Raw genomic sequence first — 25,267 nt, forward strand, 5'->3', positions numbered from 1 at the left:
GGTAAAGAAAATAATTTGGAAAATGAAGCCTGTTTCTCTCCATACCTACCCCCTCATCTCATCAAAGAGGTTTTTATTCCTATTTACAGTCTTTAATATTGACACAAATTTACTTACAGTGAAGCTGATTATAAAGACACAAAAGATGGGCATAAATTATAAGATTAAACCCAGCACTGATGAATAGTCAAAGAGCAGGTGCTTTCAAAAGAATACTGATAGCCACGGTAATGACTTGTCAGGCAGGTATGGCAACCTTACGCTGGCATCCTTACACTACAAAAGCAAGATCCGTTTAGGGTACCAACCACACAGTGGAATCTGGGTGTGCCTTATATTCTATTTACTATTTAATAGTAATTGTATAATTAAGTGGTCCTAGGCAACTTTTATGCACCTATACATATACACGCATATACATATACACATATGTATATATACGTATATACACACATATACATTTATGTGCAAATAAAATATTTCCTACAATTGTGTGATTTTTTTTATTTCTTTGGGAAAACCCCTGATTTTAATATAGTAGTGGTTTTAATACGTATGTTGCTCATTTTTTTGAAATCTTAGGTGTGTTAGCTGAATTTCAGCTATAATTTTGAAACTACACGTTAGTATATGAAAACCACACCATTTATAATTAATATCCAAAGAAAGTTTGCTGCCAGGTGATAAATATTAATCTGACATGTTTGGCATGTTTACTAATTGCCCTGTAGGTATTACTACAGGTCGGTGTGATTTTAATCTATTCTCCACTTTACTAGTTAGGAATGTCACAGCTACAGAACAAGTACAAGCCACCCAGGGCTCCTGGCAGGCACCTGAAAGTATCACAATGTATATAAAAATATTCATTAAGTAAAAAATAGCCAATTCTTTATTAAGGGGTGGTAGAGTCTATAAGAAAAACAACTTTTCCCCTGAAAGGGATAGACTAATTTTGTAACCTATATGTCTTCTAAAGCCTATAGTTTTTAGTTTAGGTCCAGGTTAAGCTAAAGCCTTTTAGTACCTTTCCAGAGAATGGAGGAATGTGACCCTATCTGGGAGGACAGATATAAAAAAAGCAAGCAAACGATGCCCTTCACTTAGCAAAAAGAATGACCAGACCCTTGTCTTCAAAATAGTGTTTCTTAGCAACGAACCCAGATGGCCTCAATCCTTCTTCTGAGCTCCTGACCTCCAGCCAAAAGCCAGCCCTAATCTTCAAGGATGAGCTAACCACCTCCACCTTCAATTGCAGCTGCATCCACACTTGGCAGGACTGGCCAAGCTTGAGCACCTAAAACTAACCAATTATCTTACTTTATAGCTTCCTCATCCAATCCTAAATTGCCAAGACTACAACTTCAAACTTACCCGCACTTTATCTTTTAAAAACCAAAAGGCTTTGTCTCCCGGTGCCACTCTTTGCTGACCGGCAGGGGTGACCCCATTGCGCAATGATTAAATTAAACCTCTTGCTTTTGCAATGACTCATGTGGTCTGCGGGGGTTCTGGAAAGGACACAATCTTGAACTCCTGAGCTGTGAGACCCCAGGTCTTACACCCCCATTTTATTGAAAATTGTTTTTCCCCCTCACGTAATAATATGATTATAATTTCTCCTCCCTTGACTCCTCTAAGCTCTTCCCCACTTCCCCTCTCATCCAGATCCACCTCCTTTCTGCCTCTCATTAGAAAACAAACAGGTTTCTATGAAATCATGATTAAATAGAATAAGATAAAATTAAAACTAACACATTGAAATCAGACAGAACAAACAGAAGAAAAAGAGCCCAAGAGATGGCACAAGAAACAAAAACCACTCAACTGCACAGTCAGGAATCCCTTAAAAATTCTAAACCAGAAAACATTGTGTGTGTGTGTGTGTGTGTGTGTGTGTGTGTGTGTGTATGTATATGTGTATATATATGTATGTATATATGTGTATACATATATATATATGAACATACACACATACACACACAAAAGACCTATAGGGTAAAAAAAAGAGAAAAAATATATATATATAATAAAAAAATAAGATAAAAAGAAATAGCCCTGACACTACTTTGAGATAAGAAACCTTCAATGATGCCACTAAGTTCATTTTGTGTTGGCATCTACTGCGGACATGCAACCTATACTTAAAGAGTAGTTTGTTTCCCCAGTGAGACTCCCTTAGAGAAAAGTACCTTTTCATTTGCAAGTATTTATGAATTGGAGATAGGTTCTAGGTTAGGGATGGAGAAATGTGTCCACTTCTCTTTTTAGCTCTAGGGCCCTAAAGCATATAGGCCCTGTGCATTCTGCCTCAGTCTCGGTGAGTTCATATGGCTTCAATCATGTTGATTTAAAGGGCCTTGTTTTCTTGGTGTCTTCCATCCACTCTGTCTTCTACGCTCTTTCTACATGCTATTCAATGGAGATACCCTGATCCCCGAGAAGGGATTGTATGGAGACACCTCCCTATAGGACTGAGTGCTCCAAGGTCTCTCACTTTCTGCATGTCTGGCTTTTTGTCTATGTACTTGTTTCCATCTCCTTCTTTAGGTTTGGAAATTTTTCCTTTATGATTTTGTTGAAAATAGTTTCTGTTCCATTCACCTGGATTTCTTCTTCTTCCTCTATTCCTATTGATTTTAGATTCATTCTTTTCATGGTGTTTTTGATTTCCTGGGGATTTGGAGTCAGGATTTTTTTTAAGATATAACATTTTTTTTTGACCATGATATCCATTTCTTCTGTCATGTCTTTGATGCCCGAGAGTCTCTTTTCCATCTCTTGTATTGTTGTTGGTTGGTTTGTTTTTGTTGTTTTTTGTTTTTTGTTTTTTTTGTTTTGTTTTGTTTTTTGAGACTTTTCTCTAAGGTTCCAGTTCCTAAAATTTTCATTTCTAGATTTCCTTCAGTTTAGGTTTTCTTTATTGAGTCTATTTCTACTTTCCAGTCTTGAATTGTTTTATTTATTTCCTTCTACTGTTTGTTTGTGCTTCCCTCAATTTCTTTAAGGATTTTTTTTTCCTCTTTAAGAACCTCTATCATCCTCTACCAGATTGCCAACATCATGGGCAAAAGCCACATGTAGCCCATCAAGCTGGCTAGGATAACCAAAGTGCTGGGCAAGACCGGTTCACAGGGACAGTGCACACAGGTGCGTGTGGAATTTACAGATGACACCAGACACACTATCGTCTGAAACGTCAGAGCCCCATTTAAGAGGGTGATGTGCTCTTTTTTAAAAGAGAGGCTTCGAGGTGGTGCTATCTACTACTTAACCCATGGGATGACCTGCAACCACTAACGCATTTGTATTGCTTTTTTAAAAAAAAGAACCTCTGTCTTATTCATAGAGGCATCCTAAGGTTTTAGTCTTGTGCTTCAGCTATGTTGTAATATTCTGAGCCTACTGTGGTACTATGGTTGGGTTGCTGGGCTCGAGTAGAGACACACTGTCTTGGATGTTATTGCACTTTTATGCTTGCATCTAGGCATTTGGGTTCAGAAAGACTGTAGTAACTGGGTCTGGTCTTTGTTGGGTGGGTGTTTTGTTTCTCGGTTTCTATTGCCCTCTCTGGTTCTGAGGATACAGTGGTGGCTGTGGGTTGCCTGGTAGAAAATTCTTCTGGGATCCTGATAGGTGTGGCCACTGAGGGTTCCAGGTAAAATGTGTTCCTAAGTATTGGGAACTGACACTTAGGAATGGGGTGGAAAGGGGAGAAGAAGGGGATGCTAAGGGGGTCCACAGGAGACTCTGTGTTCTGTTAGTGTTCTGTTGTGATCTGTTTAGAACCCTGAGAATGGGAGCAGACAGTGAGGAGAATCCACAGCAGATAGTCTGCTGTAGAGCTGGGGAAGAATATGGAGGACTGAATGTGGAGGGGAGAAGAGAGAGTGACCTGATACTCACCTACCTGCTTCCCTGGCCAGAGTGGCCTGCAGGTTTTCCAGAGGATGCTTGCTGGAGCTGGAGCCTGGGAGAAAGTAATGAGAAAAGCAGGAGGGGAAGATTCGTGTGATCCACAGGAGATGTGGGCAGCGGGAGGGAGGTGGTCTGCTACAGAGCTGGGGGTGTGGAAGGAGGCTGCATTTGATGGAGAGAAGAGAAAGGTGAAGATCTGCAGCTGGAAACGGCAGCTGCTGGTGGAGGCTGGGAAAATGGGGTGAATGGGAAAAAGAAGATTGGAGGAACAGTCCTACACCGTCACTGGAGACAGGCAGGGGTCAGAGGAGGAGGGAGGACTGCAATAGGTGTTCTGCTACAGTGTGAAGGGATGGGCAGTGGGTTTGGAGGGGGGGGTGAAGATCTGCAGCTAGCCTCCCTGTTTCTCTGGCCATTGTCCTGTGGGCTTCCAAGGAATGCCTGTTGGGAGTTGGGGCTGGGAGAAGCAATGAGTAGGAGGAGGAGAGCTTGGAGGAGAAGATCTGAATGATCCACTGGAGATGAGGCAAGGGGAGAAGGAAGGCTGCAGGAGAAGGCTTGCTCCAGGACTGGGGATGAGACTTTTGGGGGTTGGATCTGGAAGAGTGGAGGAAAGGTGAAGATCTGCAGTTAGCCTCCGTTTCCTTGCCTGAGTCTGTCAGGCACCTTTTAATAAAGACTCCAAATACCGTGGTCAATAAGAACACTGGAAACAGAAGAGACACCTTTAGAAATTCTGCTAAGGAGATGCCCTTTCTGTCATACCCCGTGTTGCCTATGCTCAAAGTAACTGCCTGCTTTGGGGTTAAAATGAACTCTTTAGGATGGGGGGATTTTTTGGTCAATGTGAACAATTCCATACTCAATCTGATCTTCCTTTCAAGTTATTTCACATCATTTCCTTCTCTCAATATAGTGCTGCTCAGACTGAGAGCCAGTTTTTCTTTCTCTATTGCAGAGAGAGAGCTCTATAGTGTTCATAATAGTGTTCCAGTGAGGTAGACGATCACTCTGGGAACTGCTGTTCATTCTGCTGAGCACCCAGGCACTGTTTTTCCATGTCACAATTAAGAAGAGAAATTGAGGCCAAAGCATCATTTCTGTTCCGTTGACTGCTGGAAAAAAAAAAAAAAAAAAAAGGTTCCACCCAGGAACCCTGAGTCATTCTGTGACTCAGGCACCCCCAACTGCTACCCTACCTGATGAAGCTCAGCAGTAGGGTCCACACCAGGCTGCAGCTAAGCATGGCAGAGGTTGCCAAGGAATGAGTGTAAAAAAAGGCTGAAACTCAGTGCTGAGTGAAAGCCGGACAGAGGGAAGCCTGTGTCCTACAGCTAGACATGTTTCTAAAAGCAAGTTTTAATCCAAGGTGCTCTGATTTCCCTAAAAACTGTTTGCCCACTTCCACAAGACACAGAAGGGCATCTGAACTTAGATCTTAGAGAATGTTTGTAAGCATCGTAGGCAGTATCCTGAAACATCTAACAAGCAGGAAATACGGCCCTCTTGTTTGAGCACAGCCTGCAAGTCCTCGTGCTAATGTTCCAATCTTCAACACAGTATCAACAAAAAACAAAATAAAACAAACTGTAAAAATGCTTTAAAATCACCTGGTGAGGGTTAAGTAAATTAAAATAGGTTAATAGGTCAATTCTTCAGCTAGAAGGTATCTGCAGTACTGCAGCACTGGAAAACAGATGTCAGGACGCAGGTGAGTACATAAAGCTAAAAGGTGCCTCAATGATTACAAGAAAAAAATCCACATTAAATAATAAAAAAAAACTCAGAAATATCTTCATGTAACATTTTTCTCAAAATCCAGAGAAGTAATTTAATAGGTGCCAAATCCATTTTCCTATGTAAAGCCTAAGGACAGCCAACTCCTTTCAAATATCTATAAATGATGTTCGTACACTAATTTGTTTTATTAATACAATCATTAAATATGTTCTTGCTATAGTTAAATATTGAGATGATCACAATTTTTCTGCTACTTTAATAAAAATAGCACCGCATAGTGTAATACAGAATCACCAAGATATATTAATAAGACCAATAAAAATGCAGTAGTTTTTTTAATCCCCCTTAGAGCATTTTAAATTCTTTATACCTCCCTAAAGAAATGTTCAACATAATGCACATAGTTTCTTAACAAATAGCCAATGACACAGTTAAGGCTTTTTATAATAAAGTGACATGTAATTTGTCTTTCATTTTTAATTCTTGCTTTTATTGATAATATTTTAATTCTTAATATTGTTGACACTAGCAATAATAATGTGACCCACAAATGTTTTATTTCATCTTTTCACTACTAAATAATTCATCACAAAACATGCAAACACAAAACAAATCCAAGACAAAAGTACAGTTCAGGAAAAACAAACTCAAAAAAAATCACACACTCACATGCCAACACACAAACACACCATGCAAATGTTGGTTTACAGCACCATCTAGTGGCTTCAGAATATAGCACACACGAGAGTATTTACCCAGGGAAGTAACTGCAGAAGACATTAGCCCAGGAATATGGTTCCAGAAGACAAGCATCTGACATGTAACTGTCCTCCTCCCAGCTACAGCTGCACTGGATCAACCTTGCTTGCTTCCCTCTGCACAGTTTCACGAGATTGACAAAATCAAGCAGCAATAACATTAAGTTGCTTTTTCTCTTAGCCTGCCTCCATTTTTATCACCCAATTACTGGTACCTATTTGTTATATGAGGTGTTTGCATCAGACCTCAAAGAAGAAAATGAAGATTCAGAAAGCCCCCATATGCTGCTATGGAGAACATAAATTCATATAACATTTTGGTATTATTTAGTAAAGATGAATATGCATGTAATTTATGAGCTAACAACTCCACTCCTGGGTAAGAACTCTTGAGCAGTGGTTTGTAACCTGCAGGGCACAGTCCAAAAAAATATACTGATGGCAATCAAAAGGGTCTGATAATTTGGATAGGTAAAAGTTTTACCTTAGTGGTAACCAGTTGCTAACTAAAATTAAGCATTTTCTTTTGTCCTAAAGGGAGGCAATGAACAGTATCAGGACTTGTGGCACTCTAGATGACAATTTTATAAATATTATGTTCTAACTATATTTGTTACATATATATTAAAATTCCCCTTATTCTCATCACTAATTCAACTTTTCTCGTATCCACCATTACATTTGCTATTCTGTGCCTGATACATACATCACCTTAAAAAAAAATTGCTTGCAGATTTCCATCAAGTTCAATTCTTTCCTTGTATTCAATTCTTTATCATTTGTTTTCTTTGCAACTCTGTGCATGTTATACATTTAGAAACTTCACAGACCAATATGCTCATAAGATTTACCAAGGATTCTTATTATACTAAGAACAATTAGAAATAATGCCTTAGAGAAAAGAACTGGTGGCTCTGCTGCCAATCAGCTGGCAGAGCTCATCCCTGCTCTGCCCAGGTGGAATCATGGGTAGGCAAGGAAAAAGACCTGGTCTTCTCCGCTGCTTTCATTTCTCCCTGTCTGGCAGCAGCAGTCAATGGCAGCAGCTGGCAGGAGCAATGGCGAAGCATACCCTCCGTGTGTCAGTCCTCAGACAAGCTGCCAGGATCAGCTCCCTGGGTCCTGCAAGTGCTACCGCTTGAGTAGGCCTAGAAAGTCCAATTCCTAAGCACTTGGCCATGGCTATTCTGCAGCCTCTAGTCAGGTCTACTGTCCTAATTCATCAGCCCCTAATGGCAGCCTGTGTTACAGTTCCTATGGAGGGCTAGGAATTGAAGCTCTTTATTCCTGACCATCATCCAGTGGCACAGCTCTCAGCCTGAGATTTAAGACCCTCATCCCTAAACCTCCATGGCTCTCTGGCAGTCTTCTGGTGACCAGGGCTGTAGTTTCCATTCTCTGGCTTTCATCCTTCATCCGTCTCAACTCTCCTCCCTTTCTTGACATCCCCTTACTTGACCACTCTTCTTTCTCCCTGACCATTCTCAAGACGCTCAGCTGCTTCTCCGGCCATCAGTTAACCTGGCTACCTCGAAGCCTGCCTAACTTCTTAGCTTTCACTGCCTTCTGCCCTCACTGCCACTCTGGTGTCTCCTCTGCCTCTTTCTTGGTAGTAGCCAATGCAAGCCACAATGCTGCAAGTAAACAAGAAAAGACCGCTTGACAGAGGTCTCTATTGGGTGTGATCTCGCAACAGCAAGGGAGGCAGCACTGAAGAGTGGCTCTGAACTGATTACTTATATGCCAGAGATGAGGTGTCTAGACCAATACAGCCATAGGTTTGGAGGCACTCACCGGCTTACCGCCTTAGCACAGGGACACGGCCACTGCTGGGCTGACCCAGACAGAAACGGATAACAAGCCATGTGGAGATTCTCTACACCTGTGTGAGTAAAAGGCCTGGCAAAAAAAAAAAAAAAATTATAAAAAGTCCAGGCGAGGCTACACTTTCAGACGCCAGAGCAAGCAGCTGTGAGTAGTTTTCTCAAGGCAAAGCAGTAAAGATGGCTGGGGGTGTTAACAGCACAGTCTTGGTGTCTGTTGACAGTCCTTTTGTTTAAGGTAGCTAGTGCTTCTAGGGAAAGTCCAATATTTGCTAAAGGAAATAGTTATGAATTTAACTGTCTAGAAGAGGGGTTTTCCTCATCTGTGTCAAAACAGGAATGCAATTACAAAGAAATACAAACAGCTTTGTCCATAATCATCAAACTAATGAAGATAACACATATTCATACACGACTGCACACGTAATGGGAAAGTACACAACAGAGACCTGAACAGACTCTTGGAACTGCATCAGTGTGAGCTTTGAAACCCTAAATAAAGTCTAATTAAGAATCACATGAGAACAATAAAATGTCCCACTTAACGAGAAATCTCGGTTGGACAAACAATAGCAATGTGATATTCAGAGTTCCACACAATGTTGGATTTTAAAGAAAATCAAAGTAATGATGAAATAAACATTTGGAGAGTGTGAGGCTGGAAGAATGTGATCAGGAAGCAGCATGTGTTGAGCAGACAGATTACTGCAGAATTCCTTTTCCCCAGGGTTTTCCTTCCTTTGCTTAACTCCACAGATGCTGGCCTCAGCTACAGGGAATTGGCTGTAGTTTCTCTTTGGTCATGTTTCCTGCGAACTGCAAACTCCCAACAGAGAAAGAACTGTACCTTTTTTCCCACATCTATAGTTTCTGGGAAAGTGTCTGCAGCATAAAAGAATAAGCATTAATTGAATAAGGAAATACACTGTTAACTCAAGGCTAAAAAAGACAGTCTAAGTGAGATTTTAATCAAATAGATGCTGTCTTTACATGAATGACACTTTGTTTACATTTGCTAGCTTACAAAATAATGCCTTTTTTAAAAAAGGCTATATTCTTCCAAAATTACTAATTTTAAGACCTCACTCATCTAACCCTAATCCTTTCCAGAAGGCACCCCAATAAAACCGTATCTGATAACTCCTATAATTTTTCCCAGTCTCTAACGATATAAGGAATGTTACTTTAATGTAACTATTAGCAGGAAATCATAAACGATAATGTAATTTAATGCAGTGAATATTTTAAATGCCAAAGACGCCTGAAGGCTGTGAAGTGGTCTAAATTCTCGTTTTTCTAGTAAATGGACAATATTTGTAAATAGAAAACTACAGAATAATTGAGGCGGGGCAAGATGGCGGCACCGGGAGGACTCTCATTCTGAGGAGCAGCACAGCAGGATTGGCACAGTGACCAGCAATCAGAACTCGCGGCCATAAAACACAAGTGGTTGTGTTTCTCAGGTGAGAGGATACCCCACGGTGGGGGATTCAATGAGCTTTAACTCACCCGGCTAAACAGCGGAAGAGATCCCAGTTCCGCCAGGCGCTTGGTCGCCAGCCCAGAGCTACCCGCCAGCGCGATCTGGTCACGGTCCCAGACTGAACTGTGGGCCCACAACACCATAGACTGAATTTCCCAGTCGAGAGATAACCCCACGGAGCAGGAAACAATTGGGACCGACCTCAGGTTACCCAGACATCCCCTGGAAAAGACTCGGGTTCCGCGGGTGCCCCAAGAGCCAGTCCGGACACAGAGCCGGGACATAGGCGCCTGCCTGTGCACCTGATTCGCCGCCTCAGATAGAACTGTGGGCACCAGGGCACCAGGGCACCAGACTGCGTGTCTCTGGCAGGAGGAAACCCCCAGCGGAGGGGGTCAGCAGCTCTAACGTTTGGACACCCAGCACCAAAACACTTCCTGGACTCATGCAGACTCTAGTGCAGGCAGGAGCACTGTGCTCTGCCACCATTATTGAGTTCCCCTAGGGCACTGGGACACACAGCTGCATCCTCAGACCTACAAAAGCCAGAGAGCCATTACAGCAGCCCTCAGATACTGTGCCAAGGATCAACCAGTTATCCCTAGGTAGACTGTCAAAACTGTGGGAATACCTGGTCCTTCAAGAGGGCTGCACCCACAGCGTCTGGACCAGAGCAGTGCCTGCAGCCACCATCCCAGACAGGGACACACAGCTTCTGGTACAGAGTGAGGCACCCAGCCTCCAGACCAGAGCAGCGCCCCCAGGTGCCAACTCAACCTAGGTGCACATTCTCCAGGTCCAGAGCAGAGCAATCAGCCTCTGGCCCAGAGACTTTTGAGTGCACCTCCCACTTTCCTGGACAGAACTGTGCGCCCCAGGATAACAGACTGAGTTTCCCTGTTGGGAGAAAACCCCACAGCTAGGGAATCAGCAGGTTCTTCAAGAGGACTGTACCTGGAAATTTAGTGAACAGCAGCACACTAAATTTATAACAAGAAACCCAGCAGTGGGGCAGCTGTCTTGAGAAATTCTATGGGTAAGAGGAGATCCCCCCTGCCTAACATAGACCACAGCTACTACTCAGGGCTATAAACCTGAGGTGAGCAGTGGCAATTCCTGAGAAACACTGGCCATACAGTGACCATAACCAAAAAGCAGAGAAGGACTCCTTCAGGAAAAATCATCTTCCGGCCAAGGGGATACTCCCTACCTCAGGACTCCAGGAAGCACAGAAACTAACAGCCAACACCTAAATCAGCCCAATGGGTAGAGGTCAGCGTAAAGCCTCAACCAACAAAAGACAGAGCAATATGGCATCTCCAGAACCCAGCCATCCAGAGGCGAACAGCCCTGAACAATGCAACATAATAGAAAATCAAGAAGATGCCCTTACATCTATGCTGATGAAGAGGATAATAGAGGAAACAAATAAAATACGTAAAGAATTAGAGGAAGATAAAACCAAACAGATCATGGCTATCCGTAAAGAAATGGAGGAAGATAAAGACAAGCAGATTAGGGCCATCCGTGAAGAAATACGAGAAGATGCAGCCAAACAGCTTGTGGCCTTCAGAGAAGAAATAATTAAATCACTGAAAGAAATAAAAGAGACAGAGTTGAAGGAACTAAAAGAAAAAGAGGAAAATACAAGCAGACAGGTGAAGGAAGTAAACAAAACAACTCAAGACCTGAAGATAGAAGTGGAAAAATTAAAGAAAACACAAATAGAGGAAATAATGGAGAGGAAGAATTTAGGGAAGAAAACAGGAACTACAGAGGTAAGCATAACCAACAGAATACAAGAAATGGAAGAAAGAATCTCAGGTGTAGAAGATACAATGGAAGAAATCGATGTATCTGTCAAAGAAAATGTTAAATCCAAAAAATTCCTGACACAGACTGTCCAAGAAATCCAAGACAATATGAAAAGACAAAATCGAAGAATAATAGGGATAGAGGAAAAAGAAGCCTCCCTTCTCCAAGTCCCAGAAAATATTTTCAACAAAATCATTGAAGAAAATTTCCCCAAGTTAAAGGAGAAGCCAATAAGGATACATGAGGCCTACAGAACACCCAACAAATTTGAGCAGAAAAGAAAATCAATAATCAAAACAGTAAGTATACAGAACAAAGAAAAAATACTAAAAGCTGCAAGGGAAAAAGGCCAAGTAACATATAACGGCAAACCCATTAGAATCACACCTGACTTTTCAACAGAAACAATGAAAGCCAGAAGGGCCTGGACAGATATCATGCAGACCCTAAGAGAACTCAGATGTCAACCCAGGCTACTATACCCTGCAAAACTCTCAGTCCTCATAGACGGAGAAAACAAGATATTCAAAGTCAAAAACAAATTTCAACAATACCTACACACAAATCCAGCATTACAGAAGACAGTGGAAGGGAAAAAACAACCCAAGAAAATTAGCTTCTGTCAAGAAAACACAGGAAATAATTAACCTTACTACAGCAAAACAAAAAGCAACCAAGCACACAACCTTATGACCACAGCCAACATCAATATCAAAGGATCTAACAGCCACTGATCATTAATCTCAACATCAATGGACTCAACTCTCCAGTAAAAAGATACAGATTAACAGAATGGATACATAAACAAAACCCAGCAATCTGTTGCATGCAAGAAACACACCTAAGGCACAAAGATAGACATTACCTGAGGGTAAAAGGTTGGAAGACGACTTTCCAAGCAAATGGACCCAAGAAACAAGCAGGAGTAGCCATTCTAATATCTGATAAAATAGACTTTCAACCAAAATTAATAAAAAGAGATGGGGAAGGACACTTCATACTCATCAAGGGAAAATTCCACCAGGAAGACATCACAATCCTGAACATCTATGCCCCAAATACAAGAGCACCCACATTTGTTAAAGAAACATTGATAAAATTTAAACCACATATAGATCCCCACACATTAATAGTGGGAGACTTCAACACCCCACTCTCAACAAAGGACAGGTCAACAAAACAGAAATTAAACAAAGAAACAATATCTCTGACAGAGGTCATGAATCAAATGGACCTCACAGACATTTACAGAACTTTACACCCAAACACAAAAGAATTTACCTTCTTCTCAGCACCTCATGGAACCTTCTCCAAAATAGACCATATAGTTGGTCACAAAGCAAGCCTCAACAGATACAAGAAGACTGAAATAATCCCTTGTATCCTGTCTGATCACCATGGAATAAAGCTGGACTTCAACAACAACAGAAATAGCAAAAAGCCTACACACACATGGAAACTGAACAACTTGTTACTAAATGACAGCTGGGTCAGGGAAGAAATAAAGAAAGAAATTAAAGTCTTTCTAAAAATCAATGAAAATGAAGACACAACATACCCAAACGTGTGGGACACAATGAAAGCAGTGCTAAGAGGAAAGTTCATAGCACTAAGTGCCTTCAAGAAGAAATTCGAGACAGCTCATTCAAGCAACTTAATGGCCCACTTAAAAACCCTAGAAAAAGAAGAAGCAGACACACCAAAAAGGAGTAGACGGCTGGAAATAATCAAACTCAGGGCTGAAATCAATCAATTAGAAACAAATAAAACAATTCAAAGAATCAATGAAACCAAGAGCTGGTTCTCTGAGAAAATCAACAAGATCGACAAACCCTTAGCCAGGCTAACTAAAAGGCAGAGAGACACCACCCAAATCAACAAAATCAGAAATGAAAAGGGGGACATAACTACAGACACTGAGGAAATCCAAACAATCATTAGGACTTACTTCAAAAGTCTATACTCAACAAAATTTGAAAATCTAAATGAAATGGACAATTTTCTTGATCGATTTGACTTACCAAAGCTGAATCAGGACCAGGTAAATCAATTAAATAGTCCTATATCCCCCAAAGAAATAGAAGCAGTCATCAAAAGTCTCCCATCCAAAAAAAGCCCAGGACCAGATGGCTTCAGCACAGAATTCTACCAGACCTTCAAAGAGGAGCTAACTCCAATTCTCTTCAAACTATTCCACAAAATAGAAACAGAAGGAACATTACCAAACTCATTCTATGAAGCCACAATCACCTTGGTACCTAAACCTCACAAAGACTCAACAAAGAAAGAGAATTTCAGGCCAATCTCCCTTATGAACATTGATGCAAAAATACTTAACAAAATACTTGCAAACCCAATCCAAGAACACATCAAAGATATTATCCACTATGACCAAGTAGGCTTCATCCCAGGTATGCAGGGGTGGTTCAATATACGGAAATCCATCAATGTGATCCACCATATTAACAAACTGAAAGAAAAAAACCACATGATAATCTCCCTAGATGCTGAAAAAGCATTTGACAAAATCTAACATCCATTCATGTTTAAAGTACTGGAGAGATCAGGGATACAAGCGATTTACAGCAAGCCTATAGCCAACATCAAACTGAACGGAGAGAAACTTAAAGCAATCCCACTGAAATCAGGGACAAGACAAGGCTGCCCACTCTCTCCATATCTCTTCAACATAGTGCTGGAAGTCCTTGCTAGAGCAATAAGACAGTTGAAGGAGATCAAGGGGATACAGATGGGAAAGGAAGAAGTCAAATTATCACTATTTGTAGATGATATGATAGTATATATGAGTGACCCCAAAAACTCTACCAGGGAACTCCTACAGCTGATAAACACCTTCAGCAAAGTGGCCAGATACAAAATTAACTCAAAAAAATCAGTAGCCCTCCTGTATACAAAAGACAAAAGGGCTGAGAAAGAAATTAGAGAAACAACACCATTCACAATAGGCACAAATGACATAAAGTACCTTGGTGTAACCCTAACCAAGCAAGTCAAAGACTTGTATGAAAAAAATTTCAAGTCTCTGAAGAAAGAATTAGAGGAAGATATGAGAAGATGGAAAGATCTCCCATGCTCATGGCTTGGCAGGATTAACATAGTAAAAATGGCCATCTTACCAAAAGCAATCTACAGATTTAATGCAATTCCCATCAAATTGCCAACACAATTCTTTACAGACCTGGAAAGAAAAATTCTCAACTTCGTATGGAATAACAAGAAACCGAGAATTGCTAAAACAATCCTCTACAATAAAAGATCTTCTGGAGGTATCTCATCCCTGATCTCAAGCTGTACTATAGCACAACAGTTATAAAAACTGCATGGTACTGGCATAGAAACAGAATGGTGGATCAATGGAATCGAACAGAAGACCCAGAAATAAACCCACACACTTACGGACACCTGATTTTTTACAAAGATGCCAAAACCATACAATGGAAAAAAGATAGCATCTTCAACAAATGGTGCTGGTCCAACTGGATGTCTACATGTAGAAAAATGAAAATAGATCCATACTTATCACCCTGCACAAAACTGAAGTCCAAGTGGATCAAAGACCTCAACATAAAACCAGACACATTAAATCAGCTAGAAAAAAAAAAGTGGGGAATACCCTAGAACTCATTGGTACAGGAGAAAACTTCCTGAACAGAACACCAACAGCACAGGCTCTAAGAGCAACAATCAATAAATGGGACCTCATGAAATTGAAAAGCTTCTGTAAAACAAAGGACACCATCATCAAAACAAAGCGACTGCCTACAGATTGGGAAAGAATCATCACCAACCCATATCTGACAGAGGACTCATATCCAATATATATAAAGAACTAAACAAGCTGAAAAGCAATAAACCAAGTAATCCACTTAAAAAATGGGGAACAGAGCTAAAGAGAGAATTCTCTGTAGAGGAATATCGAATGGCAGAGAAGCACTTAAAGAAATGCTCAACCTCATTAGCCATTAGGGAAATGTAAAATCAAAACAACCCTGAGATTTCACCTTACACCCATCAGAATGGCCAAGATGAAAAACTCAAGGGACAACACATGCTGGAGAGGTTGTGGAGAAAGGGGAACCCTTCTCCACTGCTGGTGGGAATGTAAACTTGTACAACCACTCTGGAAATCAATCTGGCGCTTTCTCAGACAACTAGGAATAGCGCTTCCTCAAGATCCAGCCATACCACTCCTAGGCATATACCCAAAAAAGGCTCAAGTACACAAAAAGGACATTTGCTCAACCATGTTTGTAGCAGCTTTATTTGTAATAGCCAGAAGCTGGAAACAACCCAGGTGCCCCTCAAGTGAAAAATGGATGCAGAAACTGTGGTACATCTATACAATGGAGTATTACTCAGCAATGAAAAATAAGGAAATCATGAAATTTGCAGGTAAATGGTGGGACCTGGAAAGGATCATCCTGAGTGAGTTGTCCCAGAAGCAAAAAACACGAATGGTATATACTCACTCATATAAACATACAACATAGAATAAACCCACTAAAATCTGTACATCTAAACAAACTAAGCAAAATAGAGGACCCTAACTAAAATGTTCAATCCCCATCCTGAAAGGCAAAGAGGATGGACATCAGAAGAAAAAGAAAATAGGAAACAACCTCGGAACCTGCTACAGAGGGCCTCTGAAAGCCAGAAGAAAACAGGAAACAACCTTGAAACCTGCCACAAAGGGCCTCTGAAAGCTTCTGCAGTATAGACTGTCAAAGCAAATACTGAGCCTGATGGCCAACTGATGGGCAGAGTGAATGGAATTCTATGTAAGAAGTGGGAAATAGTAAGAGCTGGAGGGGACGGGAACTCCACAAGGAGAACAACAGAACAAGATAATTTGAACACAGGGAACTTCCCAGAGACTCATAATCCAACCAAGGACTATTCGTGGAGATGACCTGGAACCCCTGCACAGGTGTAGCCCATGGCAGTTCAGTGTCCAAGTGGGTTCCATAGTAATGGGAAGAGGGACTGCCTCTGACATAATCTGATTGGCCTGCTCGTTGATCACTTCCCCCTGAGGGGGGAGCAGCCTTATCAGGCCACAGTAGAGGACAATGCAGCCACTTTTGATGAGAACTTTTGATAGACTAAGATCAGAAAGAAGAGGAGAACCTCCCCTATCAGTGGACTTGGGGCGTGGCATGCATGCAGAAAGGGGAGGGAGGGTGGGATCGGGAGGGGAGGAGGGAGGGGCTTATGGGGGGATACAAAATGAATAAAGTGTAATAATAAAAAATTTTAAAAAAAAGAGAAAAAAAAAACTACAAAACACCAGAGTACACCTAACAGAGACATTACCATAGGGGGGAAACAGTTTTAACGTGTTAGATGAAGTTCTTCTGGGTGCCAACAATCAAAGAAGGAAAACCTAAGAAGGCAGCGGTTTAAGTAGCATAGAACAATTTACTTTTGACCTCCTTGCAACAATTTACTTTTGACCTCCTTGCGTATGATTGCAAAGGTTTCCTTTCAGGCCTGTCACCCATCTTTATTCCAAGCCTCCCAGGCTATGCAGGGGTCAGCAGAGCGCTCTGTGATAAAGGTGAAGGCTCCTGGTCAGTACCACACCATCACCCCCCTCGAGATGCCTAAAGCACCCACGTACAGCCACGCATCGCCCCACGTTTCAGTGTTAGTGCCTAGGGGGAGGGGAGGACACGTGGCGACCCAGGACGTGGAACTGCACGGAGCTCGGGGTTCTTCTGCTCATTGCAACATCACCTCTGACGTCCCGGCCAGAACCTCGCAGAACAAAGGCCTAGCAAAGGGTCGGAGTCGACCCCACAGACCGCACAGGTCCGCTCGGGGCCAGGAGCGTCGGAGGCGCGCCGCCAACCGGGCCCAGCACAGACGTAACCGAGCGGGCGCGCGGACCAGGAAGCGGGAGAGCGCGAGTCCCAGCCCCAGGCGGGACTCCCGGCGCGCTCCGGGCTCCGCCATGCTCGCCCTCCGAAGCGGCCTGCGGAGGGCGCTGGCCCGGCGGGCTCTGGCGCCGCAGGTAGGAAGTGGGCGGAGCCTGTGGGGCGCGAGAGTACTGCGCAGGCGCTCAGGTGAGCCTGGCCGCGAAGAGTAGGTCTCGCTTCCCCGGCACCTGCGAGTGGTGGCGAGGTAACCGTGCCCAGGAGCTCCCATCAGTTAGGGCGGGACTGCACACCGCGCAGCCCTGTTGAGCACAGGCTTATCCAGGGAATAAACCCACTTTTTTTTTTCTGGTCCGGACTTTTACTTACCCAAGTAGTAGAAAAGGAATGAAGTTGAACTAGTCTAGAAGCAAGGAAACATTAAAGAAGTAACCAATGGCCAATGGCTGTTCACCCAGCCTTCTCCGTGCAACGTCACCAATTGTTTCCTTACAGTATTTCGCTGTACTTAGTTTTCTTGACTTTGGTTTTTCTTTTTTAGACAAACATTCTCTTTAATGAGTCAGTGCTGGCAAGATCAGGTCTTAAGTTGGACATTGTGAAGCACAAGATTTTTCCCTAACGTAATCCAGATTCTGCATCAGAAATCTGGAAAAGCATCTCTATCTAGTCGCACACCTCCTTCTCACTGAAGGTTACCTCCTGTATATTTTGCCCAGATCTAATAAAAGTTTGTGCCTTTGACAATTATTTCAGTTTTTAAATGCACACTCACTCATTGAATCAACCTATAAAGTATTGTGAATGTCACTGACTCATTTGGCTCACCTTCTGATGATGTTTTATTCATTTTTATAGATAATAGTCCCATTAGTATGTTTTTGGTTTAAAGGCACATAAAAAGTACATCAAATGCACATTTTTGTAGAAGGTTTACTGATTCGAGCAGTATGGTGTGTTGGGAATGAGGAAAAGAAAGTTATTCGAAGTACTACCATTTCGTTTTCAGACCCCATTTAATCATAGGGAGAAATTAAGCTCAAGGTCCCAGGCCCTAGGGAAACTGGGACTTCCCAATAGCTGAACAGTTTCTGTAATAAGGAGACAGTTGTCTGAGTCCAGACATCTCAGGAACTTCTCCATCTTGCTGGCAGGTCAAACAAGTTCATGTTCCCAGGCCCAGGAACCTACTCCTATCCTGATTAATGGAAATTCCCTTTCTCAAACCCTTAAGTCAAAATATGATTGGACAATACTACAGCCCACTCTGATCCCCCTTTCACTGTGGTTTTATCCTTTACATATGCAATACAGCTTTCCCTCCAGGGTGCCCTAGCTGGCCACCCTAGAGAAATAAAGCTTTCATTTTTAAGCTTTCATCTCTAAAGTGAGTTTTCTCAGCTTCCTCCCCAAACCTAACATGATGGGTGTAGCCCCCATAGATTCATGGGTTTGAATGCTTATCCCATAGGGAGTGGCCTTATTTGAGTAGGTGTGGCCTTGTTAGAAGCAGTGTGTCACTGTGGAGGTGAGTGTTGAGGTCTTATATATGCTCAAGCCATGCCCAGTGTGGCGTACAGTCTCCTTCTGCTGCCTGTGGATGAACATATAGAACTCTCAGCTCTTTCTCCAGCAGCATGTCTGCCTGGGCACTGCCATAATAGTAATGGACCAGACCTCCAAAACTGTAGTCCAGCCACAATTAAATGATTTCTTTGTAAGAGTTACCATGGGCACAGTGTGTCTCCACAGCAATAAAACCCTAACTAAGGCAGAAGTTGATACCAGGAGTGGAGTATCACTGTGATAAGCCTGGCCATGTTTTTGGAGGAACGTGGACTTTGGGACTATGGATTAGAAAAGCGGTTGAATGCTTTAAGTGGAGCTTAATGCACCACCCTAGTAGGAACACGGAAGACAGTGGTGCTGAGGGTGATTTGAACAGTGGGGGCCTGGCTCAAGAGGTTCCAGAGAAGAATGTTAATATGTGGCCTAGAAACCGTTCTTGTTATATTTTTGGCAAACAGTTTGGTTGCTTTTTGCTCTTGTCAGAAAGGTTTACCTGAGGCTAAAGTGAAGAGTTTTGGATTAATTACATTGGAAAAGAAAATCTTAGAATAGCCTAATATATACTGTGTCTGTGGTGATGTACACTGTGTAATGTTCACTCTTATGAAGAGCATTTTGATGAAGAGGAGCAAGCTGAGCAAGGAAAAATACACAATGTGTGATTCAAGGAGAAAGGGGAAACCAGGAAGTAAAATGGCACTAAATTCTGTGTTCAAGGAGATAAACAGATTAAGGATATTAAATGGAATAAAAGGAGTGGAAAGTATAATGCAAGATCCTACTCAGCTAAGCTTCCATCTTGTGAGAAGGAATTAAAAAACAGTTTAGGTCCAGGCATGGTGGTACATGATTTTAATCCCAGCACTCAGGAGATAGACGCATGCAGATCTTTGAGTTCAAGACCAGCCTGATCTTCAGAGCAAGTTCCAGGACAGCCAAACTTAGGCAGTGAAGGAAACATAGAAAGCAGAAAGTTGAAGGTGTGATTAAATGAAAGGCCATGTTCCAGCCCCAGTATGCCACAGCTTGCATCCTTAGAAAGTTTTCTTGGCAGTTTCAGTCATCTGGGTCTGGCTTAAGAGTCAAGACTAAAAGAAAGGGGTTATGGAATCTTCCTCCACAACTAAGGAAAGTCACTGAGGCCAGGGGTTTCTTTGCATGGAGGCCTAGAAAGGCCATTGTTTGAAGCTGTGAATATGAAGTCTTATTTCCTTGGAGACCCCAGATGTTAGAAATGCCAGCTGCTGGGGAGAGCTGCTAAATGGGACTATAATCAGCCCAAGAGAAAGAAATGTGTTGCAGTCAACAAAGCGGAAAGGAGTTTGAGATCTGAAAAACGTTTTTGACATCAGACATGGAGATGCAGAGTTTGGAGTATGCCCAGCTGGTGTTCAGTTTTGCTTTGGTCCAGTGTTTCATCACTATGCTCCATTCCCTATGTTTTAGAATGGTGATATTCTGTGCCAATATATGTCGGAAGTATGTGATCCATTTTTTATTTTTATTTTATAAGGAATTACAATTAAAAGATTGCATGAATCTCAGAGGAGACTTTGAACTTTGGAGTTTTAAATATTGTTGAGACTGTGATAGACAGTGGGGAAATGCATTTTACATTGTTATGGCTACGAGTGAGTGAAATGTGGTTTGAATAGGTAAGGCCTTCACAGAGTCATGCATTTGAATGCTTGGCCCATAGGAAGTGGCTTTATTGGAGTAGGTGTGGAGTAGGAAGTTTGTCACTGTGGAGATGAGCTTTGAGGTCTTTTATGTGCTCAAGCTATGCCCATTATGGCTCCCAGTCTCCTTCTGCTGCCTGCAGATCAAGATATAGAGCTCTAAGCTCCTTCCCCAGCATCATGTCTGCCTGGACACTGCCATGATGACAAAGAACTAAACCTCTGAAACTGTAAGCCAGTGCCAATTAAATCTTTTCTTTATAAGAGTTGTCATAGTCATGGTGTCTCTTCACAACAATAAAACCCTAAGACAAGCAGTAAGAATATAGTTCAGAGTCAATGGAATGGAATGAACTAAAGGGAGGAAATTATATTAAACTTTAAATAAGGTAGTGTTTTATAAGCAAAAACTTATCAAGAAGAAAAAGATTGTTTTTTTTTTCTATTCAGACTAAGTTGTCAATGTGTGCAATGATCTTTCCACACTTTTATATGCATCTGACTTGCTTTAACAAATGTCTGTGTTATTATTAGCTTCATGAAATGGGTGCATGATAATCCAATTTGAAAATAAGATGAGTTTTTATAGTACAGTGTCATATAATGTGTGCATATGTACAGATACATACACAACGTAATTTCTAACAGAGTATTTCCTAGGGAAAAGTGCTCTCAGAATAAAAACTAGAAGCTTACACAGTAACTACTTAAAAAAAAAAAAAGATACTTGAGAGGCATTTCTACCACATTGGTACAACTGAATGCACTAAAGCCCATCTTCAATTTATAATTCTCATTAGAAACTAATATTGATTCAGGCAATTCTGGCAATGATTTTTTTTTTTTTTAGCATCCATAGTCTATTACAGTAGTTGTCAACCTGTGGGTCATAACCCCTTTGGGGTCACATATCAGATATCCTGTAAATCAGACACTTACATTACAATTCATAAAAGTAGCAAAATTGCAGTTATGAAGTAGCAACAAATTAACTTGATGGTTAGGGGTCACCACAACATAGGAACTGTATTAAAGGGTCGCATCATTAGGAAGGTTGATAAGCACTGATCTATTACCAAATTTTGTAAAGCAGTTGGATAGAGATAGCATCCTAATGTACTGCGTACATTCTGCTTCTATATCTGCTGAATGTAGGAACAATTCTTCAAACTGAACAGCAATTTCTCTTTTCTAGAAAGTTTTCTTTAGGTCAGGTATGGTAGTACATGCCTTTAATCCCAGTACTAAAGAGGCAGAGGCAGGCAGATATCTGCGAGTTCAAGGGCAGCCTGCTCTACAGAGTTCCAGGATAGCCAGGACGGTTAACCGAGAAACACTGTCTCGAAAACCAAAACAAAATGATTTTTTTTTTTCTTTTAGTAAACATGTTCATTGTATATACCCAAAGACAGACAGTCTACAGAGTTCTGTCAGGTATGTAACTGGAGTCACATACACCGTAAATTAAAAGAATATAATGGAAAACAATTTATGTGAATCTGTCCAGGCAGTGGTGGCACATGCCTTTAATCTCAGCACTTGGGAGGTAGAAGCAGGTAGATCTCTTTGAGTTCTAGGGCAGCCTGGTCTACAGAGTGACTTTCAGGACAGCCAGGGCTACACAGAGAGACCCTGTCTTGGAAAAAAAATGTGAATCCTAACTGAATCTCTGGCACAGGAGCATCTCAGAGATAGCACTGACTCCGGGGCAACTTTCCATGAAAAGGAGGCTTAAGGAAATCCCACATGTTTAACAGTAGTTATCTTTGAATCCACTAAAACACATCTATGGAGAGTTGGAAGGAGGAATGGAAACAGGAGTTATGATTCCACTATTGTGCCCCTTGTTAACTGAGCCAGATTTGGATTTAAGGTAACACAAATTCTCCCTTCCCCCAAATATTGAGATTTGATTTCTCTTTCCTCAGATGTGCTCATCTTTTGCTACTGGCCATAAACAAAAGGATGGAGCATTCTATGAGTTTTGTACTTGCTATCTGAAACCCTCAAAGATGGAAGAGTTCGTGCAAAATTTTAAGAACAACGTTCATCTTCGGACGGCTTATTCTGAATTGGTTGGATATTGGATAGTAGAATTTGGAGGCAGAATAAACACAGTGTTCCATATTTGGAAGTATGGTATGAGTCACCTGGCTGAAATGTTCAGTAGAGGGTAGAGATTCTGGTATTACTTGAGGCTTAGATGGATCTACACAGTAGATATGGGTCAAGGGGAGCGCTTCTTAAAGCATGCAGAATTTAAAAAAAAAAAATGCAGGACCTTCTTCTTGGTCCACATTTTATAACCCTTTCCCAAAATCTAACATTATAACTGGGGAAAGGAGTTCTCATCTATCAGTTCATTAAACGTTTAGACTGCCATTCAAAAACTCGCAGTTACTTATTGGAAAACTGATTTAATGCAAAATCTAAAACTGTTCACAAAAGCCCAAGTAGGTTATATCACAGAATGGAAGAGGCTTCTGATGCTGATGGTTATCAGCATCTTAGTGGAAGCGGTTTCTACATTGAGGATTTTGAGAAAATGGAGGTTGAGAGAGAGAGAATGGCGGGATTTGACCTTCCCTCAGCCCTGGGGCTTATCAACTCCATTCCATTTAGATACAATTTTCAGTTCATTTCCATATCCCAGAGTATTAAGAAATTCACTGCCACGCTACTTTAAGAATTTAAAGAATTTTACTTTTAATACTATGAAGCATCCTTTTCATACTGAAGCTGCACTGCCTTGGAAAAGAACAAAGTATAAAATTATTCAGGATGCTTCTTAGTTTTAAAAGTCTAATCTTAACAGCTGGTATCAGGACTTGAAGAAGCTCAGCAAACTCTTAATAGTTAATTACTTTTAGTGTTTGATCATCCATGTTCAATTAATGTTCACAAAATTTGTTAATGAGAAAAGATTTATTCTGTGGATGAAAGGTATGCATTGGGTTTTGTTTTGTTTTGTTTTGTTTCCATTTGAAAGAAGAAAACACCAATAATACAACTTACTCTTTAGATGTGGTTCATGTTAAACCGTGGCCCGTAGAGAAAAGTAATTAAGTCCTAATTTGCCCCGCTTTAGGCTCTAAAGCAGGTGTTATTTCTTATTCCTCGCATAAACTATATAAATATTTTACCTTAGTGTCATGTGGTCTTTACAATAAGTATACTGTGCCCAGGCATTGTTAAATATATCTACCTGTTTCAGTAACTTAGAAAGCAGAGAAATGAGTGCTGGGGAGAAAGAATGGGTAGTAAGAGAATTGTCACTATTCCCTTGAAAGCTATTTGTTCAAAGGAAATGATACCGAGTACTTTCAAATTTCACTTATTCAAGATATAGCTTGACCACCTACCATCACTACCGAAGTAAAATTCATCTTTCAGCTGACACTGTCAGTTAGATGCCTCCCTTAAATAACAATAGTCCACATGTAAGTGTTAAACACTGCTGTAAGCCCTTCTTAGCTATTAATCATCACTGCAAACCTGGAAGTTGATAGTATGTCATTTACCATGTCACAGACTGAGAAACAAAGCCCAGAAACCCGCAGTAACTTAACTCCTGCACACAGCTACCTTTAACGCTTAGAACCTGTGAAGCCCATTCAGTGAGATTGCAATGTTGTTTCCGTTTCTCTTATCCTGAAGACCAGGAGCAGCTGGATGTGATGTCTCTTCAGGAGGCTGTTCCCAGTCCACTGCATGTGTTCTTGTATGCTCCAGAAGAATGATCAATGATTTGGATATAATCCAAAGAAGCCTAGATGATTTTTAAAACTTTCCTCCATTCTTTTCTACCATAGATGATTTTGCTCATCGAACTGAAGTTTACAAAGCCTTGGCCAATGATAAAGAATGGCAAAAACGGTTCCTCAATCCAAATTTGAACTTCATCAATAAACAAGAGAGTGAAATTGCCTACCTGTTACCATGGTCCAAATTAGAAATGCCTCCAAAGGAAGGTGAGTCTGTCTCATCACTTAATTTTCATGACTGAAATAGTACATATTTTAAGTTTAATATACTTTGGGACTATGGTAGACTCCCTTTAATATGTGGACATAAGTGGTTATTGAGATAAAACAAAGTGTGGTTCTTTGTTTTACCCTTTATTTATTTACTTAATTATTTTTTCATTGCTCCAGAAAGAGTTTCTCTGGGTAGCCCTGGCTGCCCTGGGACTCGTTCTGTAGACCAGGCTGGCTGACCAGCTTTCTTTATCCTTAAGAAGTAAGGATTAATGAAGAATTCTTTGCACTTGAGGATTTCTGGCTATGTAAAATTTACCTATGTTACAGAAACTGTCACATGGTCAGTAAAGGTTGAAATCTGCATGTGAGAGCCAGGGACTATGTATGGGGCAGTGAGGAATTATATAGGAGATTCTGTCATTGTTTTAAAACAATATTAATATTTAAATATAACTATTTATTATAATATAAATATATTATATATAATATAAATATAATATATTTATATATAATATAATAAATATTAAATATAATTAATATAATAAATATTAAATATAAATAATATAAATATAATATATTTATTATAATAAATATATTATATTTAT

The 25,267-nt window shown here is 41.0% G+C and overlaps 1 protein-coding gene across 2 annotated transcripts in view; it reads left to right on the forward strand.

Annotated features, from left to right (window-relative positions):
- The first annotated feature begins 17,324 nt into the window (after window positions 1-17,324).
- LOC129675334 (protein NipSnap homolog 3A-like) overlaps window positions 17,325-25,267 on the forward strand; it is a 10,608-nt gene continuing 2,665 nt past the window's right edge. For both annotated transcript variants that reach the window (XM_055605379.1, XM_055605380.1), the window contains exons 1-3: window positions 17,325-17,571; window positions 22,611-22,821; window positions 24,495-24,653. In XM_055605379.1, coding sequence (XP_055461354.1) covers window positions 17,512-17,571; window positions 22,611-22,821; window positions 24,495-24,653 — 430 coding nt within the window. In that variant the 5' untranslated portion in view covers window positions 17,325-17,511. The remainder of the gene's footprint in view (window positions 17,572-22,610; window positions 22,822-24,494; window positions 24,654-25,267) is intronic.

This window comes from Psammomys obesus, unplaced genomic scaffold (genome assembly GCF_907164565.1).
Source record: "Psammomys obesus unplaced genomic scaffold, mPsaObe1.curated_primary_1811, whole genome shotgun sequence".
Lineage (NCBI taxonomy): Eukaryota > Metazoa > Chordata > Mammalia > Rodentia > Muridae > Psammomys > Psammomys obesus.